Source organism: Gadus macrocephalus, chromosome 6 (genome assembly GCF_031168955.1).
Source record: "Gadus macrocephalus chromosome 6, ASM3116895v1".
In the NCBI taxonomy this organism is placed as follows: Eukaryota; Metazoa; Chordata; class Actinopteri; order Gadiformes; family Gadidae; genus Gadus; species Gadus macrocephalus.
This window is the reverse complement of record NC_082387.1, coordinates 8924844-8940813: the sequence shown is the minus strand read 5'-3', so window position 1 is coordinate 8940813 and position 15970 is coordinate 8924844. Positions and strand designations below refer to the sequence as shown.

The following is a 15970-nucleotide window of genomic DNA, read 5'->3' as shown; positions in this document are numbered from 1 at the left end:
ACAAGGTCATGTCACTTTCGTAATGGGAAGACGGGGTTAGAATGAGAGGGGGGGGAGGGGCGGAGAGGGTGTGAACAACAGCGAAGACTCACCAGCCCATCACAGTTGTTAATGGCAACCGAAGCCCCGGGAACATCTGTGATGTCGCCGATGAAGGTGCAGTCCGTCTTGAGGAGCTCTCGCCTCAGTATCCGCTCAGCTCCCCCAGGCCCGGTTCGGTTCTTCACGCCCTCTCCCATGTCGCCAGTGCCGCCGCCGCCGCCGCCGTCGTCCTCGCTCTCTCTTCCGCCGCCATCGTTGCCGTGCCACTCCACCTTGGCCCCGGGGGCCACCAGCCGGTCGTTGGGGCGCAGGCGGAGGTGGAACTCCTTGCCGAAGGCGGTGATGTTGAAGAAGAGCGTCTGCTGGGGCTCCCCGGAGGGGAAGGCCTCCCGCCGGACGCGCTGCTTGTGATTGGCCGAGAGCAGGTGTGACAGGTAGTGTCCGCGGGCGTCGGTGCTGAAGGGAGTGACCAGGCCATATTCCTTCAGCCGGCTCTTGAGCAGCTCTGTTTCGGGACACATCGGGGTCATGGTTTAACACAGGATGACCACAGAACCCACCAGAGGCGGTAAGACAGTGTCAACACTCAGGCAGAAAGATAAGTAGTACTGGAGGCGGCAGGAGGAAGGCCATGGCAGGGTGTGTCCAAGACAGAGTACGTTTTAGTGTTGGGGTTCAAACCCCAACGTCCGCAGTCTACCTGTAAACATCTTACTCATACCTGCTTCGTAATCAAATGTGTATGCATTTTTCAATATACTTTAAAGCATCTCCTAAATTACTAATAGTCAAATATCTTGTGGTTGACTTTACTATGACCATGACTATTCTCATTATTACATATATGACCAGTACCACCGACCCTTCTGGGGGACATTGTTTGTCCAAAAGTGAAGGCAATAATAAACGGCAGCCAGCAGCTACCTTATTCAGCCTTGGTGTTAGGTTGGTCCATTCCAATTAATTTGTGTATGCATTATCGTACGTGTACAGACAAGAGGAGGTTTACCGCCAATAATAGAGGGTCTCTGGGTTCAAAGGATATCTAGGAGCAGGTTTCCCCTGTGCACTTGAACCAGCGAAAGACAAATTGAAATGTTTATAGAGACTGATACGCGTGCAGAAATATTTCACGAATATCAGCCCCTTTTCATTTTTGTTTCTAACTACAAGACATGCAAGCAGGTGTTATTGTTAAAGACTAAATTTGTCCTGTGAAGAAATGACACGCTTTACAAATCATAGTGCCGGCGCTGTTGACACAATCGGGGAACGCAAAAATGCTGAGGACAGGAATGACGGCTGTTTGAAATAGGAAGAAAGACAGATGTCACTTTGATGGCTTGTAAAATAATGGGTCTGGGAAGAGGTAGCAGTATTAGCAGAGCCACCACTATAATCTTATTACAAGGTTTAATAAGCACTTTGCTCCATGCAATAACTATGAAAGCACGCATTGCTTTTGAGAAGTGCAAATAACATTAAGGGCTTTTTTGGTCTATTTGGTAACATGTCCGCTTCCAATGATGAGTTGAACCATAGCAGAATATGTTTCAATAACACATATTACAAAATAAAAACAAAATATGGAGGCTATAACCTATTATACAAGGACCAACTTTGTGTAAGGAATTAAATGTATGGCATTTTACCAAACGTTGGTTGGTTGGTTAGTTGGTTGGTGGGGTGGGATGGATAGTAGGTGGTTGTTGGTGGTTGGTGTGTCGGTTGACTAAATGATCAGTTAATAATGTCAACATCGCATCCAGAGGGTGTGCTGCGACGTAACTTCCACACGCTCCTCTATCTCCAAGTCAAAACACACGTTTCGGAGACGGTGCATTGCCTAACCATATTATCCCAACAGCTTCATTTGTTTAATCAAAACGTAAAAGACGTTCTCCGACCAGCCGATGGGACACTATTTTCCACAGTGCCAACATCGCATGCTGCAAAGTGCAAACCAAAGGAATCCGCTCACTGCTTTCATACGGTCACTCCTTCACTGCTCATACAAAGCACCCTCAGAAGGGTCTCTGAAGCTAAAAGTCCAACGGCAGAACCCCCCCCCCCCCCCCCCCCCCCACCCCCCCCCCCCCCCCCCCCCCCCCACCCAGCCCCTACTCCCTGCAGCTCCGGCCCCCTACTCACAGGTGCCCCCTACTCACACCTCTTTAGTGCATGAAGAGGTGAGGTGGGAGCCTATCAGACACAAGCGCTCCCTTTGGGTCCACGAGATAGTGCGTCTTGTACCAGGGCAGACAGTGCTGCAGCTCCCTCATTGCTTAACCTCACGATGGAAAACAGATGGACAGGATTTAGAAATTGAGTTTTCTTTCCGGTATAACAAAGCCTTTGAGGCCTCTTGGTCAGGGAATAGAAGTCTACTTTGTGTGTTTGGTGTTTGGTGTGTGTGCGTGTGTGTGTGTGTGTCCTGGGATATGTTTGTGTTTGCTGTGTGTGTGTGTGTGTGTGTGTGTGTGTGTGTGTGTGTGTGTGTGTGTGTGTGTGTGTGTGTGTGTGTGTGTGTGGTGTGGAGGGTTACAGAGTCCTACAGTGTCCCACATACAAACTCCCCACTACCACATATATCTTAATGCACCCGAGATATCCTGTTATTTCAGCAGCCAGACTTTTTCCTTCTAGTATTTCAAAAATAAACACTCACCCTCTCGTTCTACTTCACCAGCCTGTGAGAAAAAATAACAATATTAATACATTATATTATATTATATTATATCATATTATATTATATTATATTATATCATATCATAAGAAAAGGTGTTACTGGTTTACTGTATGCTGTTTACCAATTTTGATCGCTTCTCCCTGCCATTTGTTATGTAACAGACCAAAAACTTTACCAGTGCAATATAAGATGTTTTTGAAAAAAACAGAGGAGCATGCAGATGTATAACAGTAGCTTAAAGCATAGCATGCAGAACAGAAGGCTTGTTATGCATGTGTAGTGGACACAAGCGCACGTTTCACTTACGAGTCAACTGCGCGGCAACTTTTGTGATAAGACAAATTTCCCTTTTTCACACTACATATAAATAGCCCAACAGCGATGTAGTTCCTTACCTTTTCAGCTGAAGTCAAACTAGCTAAAAGTCCTAAAAGTAACGTAAGTGATAGGAAAACCATCACGAGTCTAGTAAAATGCACAGAATTGTGGAAAAATCCTACTTTCCAAAAGTTTTTTAAAAAAAATAAAAATAAGAGACAAACTCTTGTCACACTTATCGAAATGGGCTACGGAAAATTGATAGCGCTTTACCCAAGTCATCAACTTCAGTTGAAATGCAACTGGCCTTTAAAAAAGTTAAAAAAGTTTTAATTACAACAGGAAATACAGCTGCGACACCCCGGTCTGTGTTTCTGTTCACTGTCTCTCTACTAGAACGTTTTGTAGTATAAAAACATCCCTCGTCCCGGGAGCTCTCTCTGACCCGACAGAGTGGGTAGTAGTAGTGAGCTCTTGCAACCTGGTTCCTTGCTCTCTGACTAATAAACGGCAGACAAGCCCTGCCCCACGTCACAAACTTCCCTCTTCCTCATGAACACATGGTGTGTGGGCAGACAAGCAGAAGGGCGGGGGGCGAGGGGTGTGGGGGGGGGGGGGGGGGGGATTCAGGGAAACTCCTGCCGGTAGAACGGGTAGAACTCATTCACTTCTGGAGAAGTCAGAGCGCAATAGCTGTCCCGTGGTTTACGCCGATATTTTTCATCGTTGATATCGAGTCATGCTGTGTTCGGTATGACTTTTGACTTATATTTTATAATGTATAGGCTATATTTTATTTGCCTTCCAGGAAAAAATCTAGTCCTTCTCATAAATTACCACATTTTTGCAAAAATAGAATAAAAGACGAACGAATACCGCAGAAAAACGTCGATGATTATGATGAAATAATTAACGACTTCAAAACTTGACCTGTATAATTTTATCCCGATTGTGCTGGAGCTAATGAGTCTGCAATATTAATTGTCACCACAAACCTTTCTTAAGAGACTTGAAGAGGGTCATTATCACTAAAACACAAACGGTAAGGTCTAGTTTGGCAAGTTTGTTTATAATTTTTACAAGCAAATACATGAATGCTGAGGCAGCTACTGAAATCACAAACAGCTATTTTTGACAAGGTGATAAACGACAGACAATGTAGCTAAACCTGAAGACATATGTTGTTTGGCTTCTTTGTGCTACTGGTTGGCCATGAGAGCATTCCTTTATCCGGGCACCACATCTGTTATTGAGCAAAAAATAAAGAATTGATTGAGATTGAATTGAATTGAAAATAACCACCTTGAGCTATGGAGCACATATCCACAATGTACAAGTCAATTCCTCCCCTTCCATGATTTGGTACTATATGGAGGATCCTAATGGCATTATTTGGATTCCTATGAGGTCATTAGCTGGATCACACATGGACGACACATGATCGTATATCACTGCTTTTACAGGCCAAAACCAAAGGGCAGTTAGATCACTGTGTCAAAGCACTCGTCTCTCTCTCTCTCCCTCTTTCTCTCCCTCTCCCTCTCCCTCTCCGTCTCCGTCTCTCTCTCTCTCTCTCTCTCTCTCTCTCTCTCTCTCTCTCTCTCTCTCTCTCTATATATATATATATCACAGTCACTGTTATCCTACTGACATCATTGAAGTGTTTGGTTCAAATATAAAAATAATAATTTTGTTTTAATTGTACATCTCTGTTTGCATTATATCGTTTTTCTTTTGTGCGTAATTAAAAGAGTCCATCATTGCGGCGAGGGGGCTGTGTTACGGCCAGTCGGCTTAAGAGGGGTGAGATGCCTGCAGGGAGCCTGATTAAAGTGACACATCTGCAGTCCTCATGGGCCAACACCTCCATGAGAAAAGGAGACCCGTAGAGAGTGAAAGAAGGACATGGGCGTTTGGAGACCATGTGAAAACAGGAGACAAGAGAAGGAGAAGAAGGAAAAGGGAGGGGGGGGGGTGTAAGTTGCGGTGGGGGGGGCGGTCAGGGACAGAGCGATGGAGAGATAGAGTACTAAACATGCAGGAACGGGAGAGGAACTGGGTGCATGGTGGGGGGGGGGGGGGGGGGGGCGCATTTGTTGATTGTCAAGGTTTGCTGCTTTGTTAGTTTTTTCGACATCCTGTTCCTCCTTGACCCTCCAAGAGAAAGAAAAAAAAAAAAAGCTCCTCTTGCGGGCTTCATCCACTGTCCAGTTAGGAACATCTGGTTTTCCTCACTAGCAGCGATCGCCGCCAAATCAGACGCTGTTTTAATTGGCAATGAATCACTTAATACAAGCTGAAAGAAGGCCTACAGAGCAGAATCCCTGTGGATGTGGTGGCCAGAGAGAAGGGAAAGGAAAGACAAGAGAAAATCTCTTTGCTTTATTTCTTCTTCTTCACATGGTTAGCTGAGGCAAGCTGTCTCTTGGTTCAGAAAATGGCGAGGAACTTTGACCCATGCATAGTTATAGTGATTCTCCCCATTCCTTTGTATAAATTATTCATTCAAAATGTGAAAAATAAAATCTTTAATAGGAAGGGGATAGGGGGGGCTTGGAAGACAGATTACATTCCTGCTGTGGTATCTATCCACATCACAGAATGGGGTTTAGAGAAAGGTTTCTCCAAATTAACTTGCTGAAGACTCGTTTCTTTCATGGGAATAAAATATGTTTATTTTCTTCGTCGATTCCTGCTGTTCAGACCCCCTGTGTTTGATTCAATAAAAATTGTATTTGCCGTTTTCACTTTAATTATTCAAGCACACATTGTAACAAAGACCAAAATGTGGTAGATTGACATTTAATGCAGACCAGCAGATCAGATTTTAAACTGAGCTCCGAGGTTTTTTTTAACAGATATGCCTCAATAAATGAGGACCAAAGGTTTAATTGTTGAAGTCGATTCATAATATCCAAATCCGTTAAAATATGGTCATTTCCTTGGTCTTGTTGGTTTCTGTAATCACAGTTGAACGGACACTTATAATTCAGACTTAATAGACATAATAGCGCTTAATTGAATGCATAAAAAAACAATGACTCATTGACTGCAATGATAATGGAGACGTCATGGTGCCCGACCAGAGGAGGGGCTAACAACCTAATTACAAGACAGAGGTATGTGCTTTGAAAGTTGCTTTTCTAAAAACGACACCCATCCCAGCATTGGGACAAAGCTGACCCCCACCCCGGCATTATAAAAGAGCCGCGGTCGAGGCAATTCAGGGAAGGCATCTCAATTGTTGGCCTTTCTCTCTTTCAAGCTTTGTCTGCACACCAGAAAAAAAAAAAAAAGAAGGAGAAAATGTCCGGGGCCACAATGACTCTGTGACGTCTTAACAGCAAAGTTATGTCGGGGATGACATTGTGCTGCGAGGCGGGAGTGACCCCCCCCCCCCCCCCCCCCACCACCCATCATCAGCCCCCTTCCCCCGCTGCATGGGGTCAGCAGTGGGGTCCTCCCCGGATGCCAGCAATAACAGAGAACATGGCAATAAAATGACTGGGTGCAGAAAGAGAAAGGGGACATTCCAACGCATCGAGGAGGGGGGGAGGCAAAGGGACATATTAGAAACCATCGCCTGTCTGGTTCAGAGTGGAAGACAGATCCTCGCCTCCGGTCAACACTACGATTATTTATTTTATTTCTTTGTTATTGTTTTTGTTTTTTTTAAGGCTTCAAACTCTGTCCACGTACTACTTCCATTGAACAGTTTGGCAACCGTTGGCCCCACGGTGCAACGACATGATGTTGATCTTTAACCGCTGAAAAAAGACAAAAGCATAAATAAAAAACGCTAAGATCAGCTGTGTTATGCCATGTGTCATGGCAGCAACAGCATGCACATAAAACACAGTAGAGGTACATTCAAGAATGAGAATACAAATATATAAATAAGTAAGTGAAGTAAATAAGTAATACACTGAGCGGCTTGCCCGTCTGCACTGAATCTCTGAAACAGTAAATTAGGGAACGCAGAAAATTCCGTCAATAAATCTGAATAGGGTTAACCTAACCTATCAATCTGTATTTATCAAATGCATACACGATTATAAATTAATACATGATCATATATTCATTTATAATCTTATAAGTATTTGAGTATATGAGTCAATGCGCATGTGCGCAGGACTCCATGCAGGATGCAGTAGTTAAGGGTGAGAAGTAAGTCACAGACAGTTCTCATGGGGGGGTCAAGCCTCGGTTGTGGAGCCTGACGTCTACTGGCACAATGGACTGGCTTTGTGGCGGGCCAAGTAGGGATGAGTCTGGGGCTGAATGTGCTCCTTATCTTTGCTAACTCACCATTTCGGGGATGGAAAGGGGTAGCGTCCAGCCTCTCTAACTCATCATCCCCTCTGCAACCAACACCAGATGGTCCAGTTCAGCTCCAGCTACAGAGCTAGCAGTCCTCTACAGCAGACAATCGTGTTCAGTCTGTTGGCATCACATGTGTTGGTGTCACCTCCTCCAACAATAAATTGCAATGAGAGGACACTGGCTGGCTGGTTTAAGATCGGCAGCAGCTTTTTAAAGGCGGCGTTCTTCTACGCATGAAAGGCGCTGGACCTCCTGAGCAGGAACATCTTGCTCTCGTCCTGCACAGGGCCTCCGGTCCAGTTTATTGGCCATGTTTGTTCACTCCCAGGAACTTGGGTCCATCTCTACCGCTTCCTCTTGGAAGCCGTCGGGAGCTGGTACCTCTGCTTGCTCCATTGGTAATCCACCACCAGCTTCTTGGTCTTTCCTCTTCTTCTTGGTTTCTTCACCAGCTCTCCCCAAGGGCTCTTTACTGCCCCTCCTATAACTCTTCCCAAATTCCTCCTTCATACTTTTTGTGTATATCTAAACTTTTATGGAATGTCTCAAAACATGTATACTATTTATCATTTTTGAAAAGTATTGACACTTACTTTACTCCCTATAACCAACTTGAACACCCTAGAGAACACCTAGAACAACCATTACAAAGACCAGGATCACCTTAGCAACCACCTGGGACATCCAAACAACCACCCCGATCGTACCAAAGATACCTGAACACCATAGAAACCAGGCGAAACACCAAACGCAAGCATCCAGCACTAGCTAACACCCTAGCAGTCATCAAAAACACCTGGGAGGCAACACATCACACCCTACATAAAAATGCAGTACTACTTCACGTCGCTCGACTGTACATTTTCAATATACCAGGTTCTAACAACTTTATTAAAAGCAGGAAGCACACCAACATTTCTTATGAAATTGTACTTTTTCTAGTTCGTTCATGAACAATGAAACTGTTACTGACGTGAGCATGAACAATTCTGAAAGTGTAAAGAGCTTTTTAATTTGCATTTATTTTTAAATGTATGTCATTACAGTTCTATGACGACTAACAGTCTATAGAATCTGTTCCCGTAGAATAAGGCACAGAGGCAAGCTGAACAGGAGGTAAGTCGATGTCAGTTATTAGGTTACATTATTATGTTATTCCCGTCAATACGCTGTCGGTTTAAGTGAAATCCCCCTTACTTTAGAGCGTAAGCACTCGGTAGAACAATGATTAATTGTCAGTCGAGTCTGCACTTTTCCCTCCCTGCCCAGGCTCATGAGCTTACTCAAACAGTTCTCTGCTGGCCTCAAACACCCATAAACCTGACCCTAATTGTATGGACGATGAAAGAGTGAACCCCATGCCGAGTTAGAAGTAAGCCACGTAGCTCTTTCTGATGGCTGCTTAGCTTTCTGCAAAAAAAAGGAGAAGAAAGAGGCTAGTCTGACTAACGATAACGAGGAGGGGGTCCTCCACCGACACAACAACGGTGTGGGGAGCAGTGTGTGTGTTTGTGTGTGTGTGTGTGTGTGGGTGTGTGTGTGTGTGTGTGTGTGTTTGTGTGCGTGTGTGTGTTTGTGTTTGTTGGGGGGGGGGGGGGGGGGGGCAGGGTTAATCAATTCCATCTTAATTCTGTGCCAACGACTGCTGTTACGACAATAGCTGTTCCTGCTGACTGCACCATTACTCTGCACATGTGGCATACGCCCCTGCTAGCACATGCAGTTATGCATTCAATAATCTATCTTTAAGAAAAATTAAATGTGTATTTTTTTATATCTGTTGTCTCACGTAAAGGTAAACAAATTCAGTGTTCTGCATATTCATTAGTTAAAAGGCAATTTGTAATGATTGCATCATTAGATATAATGATGCCATTTAACATAAAAAGCTACAGTGACTATAGAAAAAAAGAATTATTCTGAAACCCCCATCTAGTTTCTCTGTGTCTGGACGAATAGCTCTGCAACAAAACAGGAAACCCTTCGTAGCCCCAGCTCCCTCGTAGATTCCAATGCTCTGTGTGTGTATGTGTGTGTAGGTGTGTGTGTTTGTGTGTGTTTGTGTTTGTGTTTGTGTGTGTGTGTGTGTGTGTGTGTGTGTGTGTGTGTGTGTGTGTGTGTGTGTGTGTGTGTGTGCTTGTGTGTCGTTTGGATGCCTGCGACAATGTATGTCTAAACTGTCTTTCAAAGATAGGTTATCTATGCTACAGACGCACGGTATACATTTCACCATGCGAAATAACAGCACCACAGAAACTCATTAACAAATAATAGACAGGCCTTGAAATGTTCAGGAATACATTCACATAACATAATTGATTCTCTATTCTTCTTTGTAAGACATGGATAATGCAAACACACACACACAGACACAGACACAGACACACTCACACAGACACACACACATGCACACAGACACACAGGCACACACACACACACACACACACACACACACACACACGTAGACACACGCACAGACACACGCGCACACACACACACACACACACACACACAAACACAAACACAAACACACACAAACACACACACCTACACACACATACACACACAGAGCATTGGAATCTACGAGGGAGCTGGGGCTACGAAGGGTTTCCTGTTTTGTTGCAGAGCTATTCGTCCAGACACAGAGAAACTAGATGGGGGTTTCAGAATAATTCTTTTTTTCTATAGTGGCCAGTCTAATACACAGGTTGGGCTTCAAGTCCCTTTGTCTCTGTCTACAGGGCATGTTTGGGTTAACATTGCTGGCTTTGGGTTCACTGTTGGCCAAGAAGGGATACTGACAATGGGAAGATGATGCTATCATTTTAGTTAACAGTCCTTTTGTTAGCAATTATGGAAGAACAAGTGCAATTCCCTAATGGCAAGTGCAAATGACCTGCATACATGGGACAAACAAACCGACCGGGAAATAGCTATTTGGGATCTGTGCTTTTGGTTTGCTGACATGTCTCTTTTCATTTTGGAAAGATTGAGCCATGACAGCATTTCTCTCCGATCAATGGTAAGTCAAATAACGCTCGGTGATGTTCTCCGGGTCCGGGGGTCCCCCATCGAGACCCGTTCATGGTAGTGCGCGCCTTCAGATCCCGTCCCCCCTGACTTGAAACTATTTCAAAGCAAAAGGAAGAGAAGAGGCCTCATCCACGAATCTGAGCTGTTCTTCCATCAAGCTTTACAACTTTGGTATTAATCTAACATTTGCTTTGTGAGACCCACTACAAAGGAGCTCCAGGACACTGGAATAAAGTGAAATAAATAAATAATAGATTACACTTCCTTTCATTGTGTGTTTTTCTTTTAATGATTTATTTCAAAGGAATACAATGTCACTCCAGGACACTGGAGCAAAACCTTAAAAAATAGCGATATTTCCTGGTCAAGAGTAGTGGTTAATATATTTTTGTTGCAACATGGTATCCGTGAAATTACTACGGTCGGACGCTTAACTTGAAATCCGTGGCCACATCACGGAAACACGCCGATATCCGTGTGTGAGCCACGGAATAACAGTCATTTACTTGCATTGGAGCAAATTCCGTGGCCACATCAAGGACAATTGAAGTGATTCCGTCAGACCACCACAGATTTTGAGTTAAGCCCCCGCTGTGGTCAAATGTGGCACACACACAGATTGAAACGGGAGCACACACACAGATTGAAACGGGAATCTGTGTGTGTGCCATATCATTGTCATTTACTTGCATTGGAGCAACTTCCGTGGACACAACAAGGACAATTTAAGTGTTTCAGTGAGACCACCCCGGGTTTTGAGTTAAGCCCCCGTGGTCGACTCGCTCGTTGAAACGGGGATCCGTGTGTGAGCCACGGAACATCAGCGTCATTAACTTGCATTGGAGCGAATTCCGTGGCCACATCACGGAAATCGGCGTGTTTCCGCGATGGGTCCACGGATTTCGAGTTATTCGTCCGTAGTCATTTCACGGATTCCTGTGAGACCAGGTTGTTTTTAATACCTCCTACAATAAAAACCCATGAAAGGAGAGAATGAGGAAGTCCACCGGACCCACCACCCACTTCTCACCTGAGGGCCCCCCCACCTGAGGGTCCCCTCACCTGATGGCCCCCTCACCTGATGGCCCCCTCACCTGATGGCCCCCTCACCTTAGTGCTCCCTCACACACACACACACACACACACACACACACACACACACACACACACACACACACACACACACACACACACACACACACACACACACACACACACAAAACTGTGGTAACCCGGTCCTCGGTTGGACCGGGTTCCACGGACAGAACTCGCTTGGCTTAGGGGTTTTGGCCATTTCAGGCGTTTATTCACAACCAACTTAACAAACCAACAATGACGGAGACTCGGTCTCTAGGGCCTCCGTGGGCCTCTAGGCTCTCTCGCTGCCACGAGCCCTTCCTTCCTGCACCCGAGCCGTGCTGTGCTGTGCTGTGCCTCCTTTTAAAATGGCCCCCGTGCTTTCGGCCAGGTGTCCCCCAATCACCCTGATTGGGGTGCCGAAAGGGCTGCTCTCCCTCGCCGGCTGGTGGGTGGGGGTGGTACACCCCGTCCTCCACGGTACCCCGGGCCCGTCCAGGCCGAGGACCACGTGGCGGGATGCCACACTCCTCCACCCTTTGTCCAAGCCCCAGGTAGCCGAGGGACCCGCCCAGGATGGTGTCTCGCCGGGGCCGGGTGTCTCCTGCGGCGCCGGCTGCGTCGTCTCCGGCCGCGTCGTCTCCGGCAGCGTCGTCTCCGGCAGCGTCGTCTCCGGCAGCGTCGTCTCCGGCTACCTCGTCTCCGGCTACCTCGTCTCCGGCTACCTCGTCTCCGGCTACCTCGTCTCCCGCCGCCTCGTCTCCCGCCGCTTCGTCTCCCGCCGCTTCGTCTCCCGCTGCGCCGGCGGCAGCTGCCTCTCCTGCCGCGGCGGCGACCGCATCTCTCCTGCCCCGGGACTCTAGGACCGGGTCCCACCACCGGCGGAAAGTCGGACAGTCCCTCCCGATTACCACGGGGGCCGGTAGGTGGGGGACAATCCCCGCCCGGATCGTAAACACACCGTGTGTGGTGCGGACAACCACGTGACACGTGGGGTAGGTCCGGGTGTCCCCGTGGACGCAGGCCACCTCCATCGGCTCCCCTGCCTTCCCACCTGCCAGGTCGGGGCGAAGGAGGGTAACTGCACTGCCGGTGTCCAGGAGGGCCTGCGTGTCCTGGTTCATCACCCGCACCGGGATGGTCGGACTACCAGATGTTCCCTGCGCCCAGCAGGTCGCCAGCATACAGGGCCGACCCGTCCCCACGTCCGCGCCGGCCGGCGGCGCAGCCCCGTCCCGGCCTTGCGCTGCGGCCTTCTCTCCCGCTGCGGCGGCGGCGTCCCTTGCGGCGGCGTCCCTTGCGGCGGCGGCGACGTCCCTTGCGGCGGCGGCGACGTCCCTTGCGGCGGCGGCGACGTCCCTTGCGGCGGCGGCGGCGGCGGCGTCCCTTGCGGTGGCGGCGGCGTCCCTTGCGGCGGCGGCGGCGTCTCTTGCGGCGGCAGCAGCGTCTCTTGCGGCGGCAGCAGCGTCTCTTGCGGGGGGTCGTAGTGGGATCTTCGTGCCTGCATTCTCCACCATGTGTGGTAACCCGGTCCTCGGTTGGACCGGGTTCCACGGACAGAACTCGCTTGGCTTAGGGGTTTTGGCCATTTCAGGCGTTTATTCACAACCAACTTAACAAACCAACAATGACGGAGACTCGGTCTCTAGGGCCTCCGTGGGCCTCTAGGCTCTCTCGCTGCCACGAGCCCTTCCTTCCTGCACCCGAGCCGTGCTGTGCTGTGCTGTGCCTCCTTTTAAAATGGCCCCCGTGCTTTCGGCCAGGTGTCCCCCGATCACCCTGATTGGGGTGCCGAAAGGGCTGCTCTCCCTCGCCGGCTGGTGGGTGGGGGTGGTACACCCCGTCCTCCACGGTACCCCGGGCCCGTCCAGGCCGAGGACCACGTGGCGGGATGCCACAAAACACACACACACACACACACACACACACACACACACACACACACACACACACACACACACACACACACACACACACACACACACACACACACACAGACAGACAGACAGACAGACAGACAGACAGACAGACACACACACACTCACGCATACACACAGGGCCACAAACAGCCATCGACACACACAGGTTTATTTTTCAAGCCTGCCGAGCGCTACCATGCGTTGTTGATACTGAGCGCTACAATCCCCTTGTTGGGCTGCCTCCCAGAGCACAAGACCGGGAACACATTGATATACTGTGGGTGTCATGAATTATTCCTAATAAAAGGCAAAGCGAATAATAGAAAAGGATGGAAAACATGTTGTTAGTCCTCGTCGCCGTTGGTCATAGAGGACAGCAGTCATTAAAGATACGATTTATATTTGTGACAGCGGACTACTACGGACAACCTTTTTTCACGATGAAAGATTTATGAGGGAGGAAATGCGCGAGGGGGGGGGGGGGGGGGGGGGTGAGGCGGAGGGGGGGGGGGGGGGGGGTGAGGCGGAGGGGGGGTTTCATTTCGAGTGGCGAGAGGGAAAAAGCCTGTGATGAAATGTTGACGTGTAGCGGAGGACCATAATGTGTGTCCCATTAGTGTTTCTTATTCGCAAAGCGCTCGCTTTGAAAGGGTGTTCCTGGGAAAAACCAAAACAACTCGGAGGAGCCTTGTTGATAAAGTATTAAAGAGCTAAGGTAAGACAGCGTTGCCGTACCGTTGCCCTCCCCCGCTTCTGTTCTCGCCATCCGTCAGGACGGGGGGAGACCTCCGATCCCCTTTAGCAATCAGTGGGAACTGTAGCGTGTTGTGTTAGGCCCTTGCTGGGGGTCAATTTCCCACGTTCGACACCTCACTCCATCTATTGGACCTCCGAGGCTTGTTCCAGGAATTAACGTATGATCCCGTGGGGGGTGGGAGAGCCCCGTGGAGGGTTGAGGCCGTTCTAACGAGAGCCCAGTGCACGGGGAAGAACGTTCACTGCTAGCTGCCAGTACGCACTGGCCCTTACCCTCTCCCATGCATGGCTCTATAGTTGAATATCGATGGCTAGGTAATAGCGTTTTTTGCCACTCGGACATTTTTTTGCCCCTATGAAAAAATGGTCAAATCCCCCTTTTTTTATTTATATTATACCATTAAATGGTCAAATCCAAAATGGTCAAACCAAGCCTTGATTGTGCTGGGTTATTTTGTCATCTAACTCACCACTTACCTAGGCGTTCTCATCTCACGACGGAAGGCCCAGAACGGGATGCTCCCAATGAGGCGAGTGAGAACCGACTCACCTACATGGGTTTAGCGGCAAGAGCTGAAAGATAGGGCAGGACTTTCAATAGAGACATCCATTTCCGTTACATGTCTGAGATGCTGCTCGCTCTCTCCCCCTCGCTTGTTCTCTCTCCCTCCTTAAACTCTCTCTCTCACACTCTTTCTCTCTCTCACACTCTTTCTCTCTCTCTCTCTCTCTCTCTCTCTCTCTCTCGCTCTGCCTACGTATGGTCCGGGAGATATCTGAGAGGTTAGAGATGTGATTCACACTTAAAAGTCTTTGCCCTGGAGTCTGCACGACTTGGTAGCAGCAGAGATCCATGCTGACATTGAGGATAGCTGTAGGTTTGGCGACTCAGGGGAGAGAATTTACAGCTCAAAGCTGCACTCTGTTGCCGCGCGGAATTGGAGTTTGTTTGAAAAATATGAAAAATAACCTGCATCCAACAATGCCATGAATCACTGCAGGGCCCGAGGAACGGGCAGTGTTCATTGTCCATCACAAACCCACTCATCATCAAGCCCCTAGGGATCCCAGTACCTTTTATAGTGGATAATTGATGTGAAGAAGTGACCGCTAAGATAAGTCCTCGTCCTACATTTCAATTACCACTGAAAAGAGCATCCTAGACAAACAAAGCATGCTCACATCGCCCTGTACAGTCTTTGCCGGAAAAAACAATGCCACCAGTCCGATAGCAAATATCATTTTTTTTTATTAATCACAATTATTCTTTCTATCAATATTACAATGTTTTGCACTATGGCATAGCACTATGCAAACAACAGAAAAAATTGCAAGACCAAACCTCCAAAATGTCGTTCAGAGGATAACAGTCAAATTGTTTGTCACTGCCTATTCCTATAACTATACATTATATATATTCCTATAACTGCTAGGGAAGAGCTATGCAAACGTCTCACTTCACAATACGAGGAAGGTATTTGAAGCTAACGTGACCCCCTGGGTGGTGACTCCCAGGGCGGATACAAAGCACAGGACAGGCAGTAGACCCTCAGTGCAGCCGACCAGGGATTCACTCTTGAAATTCAATCGTCATTTCCTCATTGTTGCCTTGCGGGTGAAAGTGGGCTTATTCACAGACTGACAATACAATTAGTCCTACTGTAAGAAGATTTTACTTGAATTCATACGATTTCTGAGTCTGGGTTTCATAAAAGTATGACCATACCATCCCATTGTCATGCTTGATGTATATATAGATATATTACTTAAAATAGCTAACATAAAAATTACTTGGTATCGGAGTGGGATGGCA

General features: G+C 47.7%; 1 protein-coding gene across 1 annotated transcript in view; it reads right to left on the bottom strand.

The window, feature by feature from the left end:
* The window catches only part of adamts3 (ADAM metallopeptidase with thrombospondin type 1 motif, 3), an 87636-nt gene extending 84052 nt beyond the window's left edge, over positions 1-3584 (bottom strand). Inside the window, 3 exon segments of the mRNA XM_060053462.1 lie at positions 93-547; positions 2711-2732; positions 3127-3584. Coding sequence (XP_059909445.1) covers positions 93-547; positions 2711-2732; positions 3127-3189 — 540 coding nt within the window. The 5' untranslated portion in view covers positions 3190-3584.
* Positions 3585-15970: the final 12386 nt, after the last annotated feature.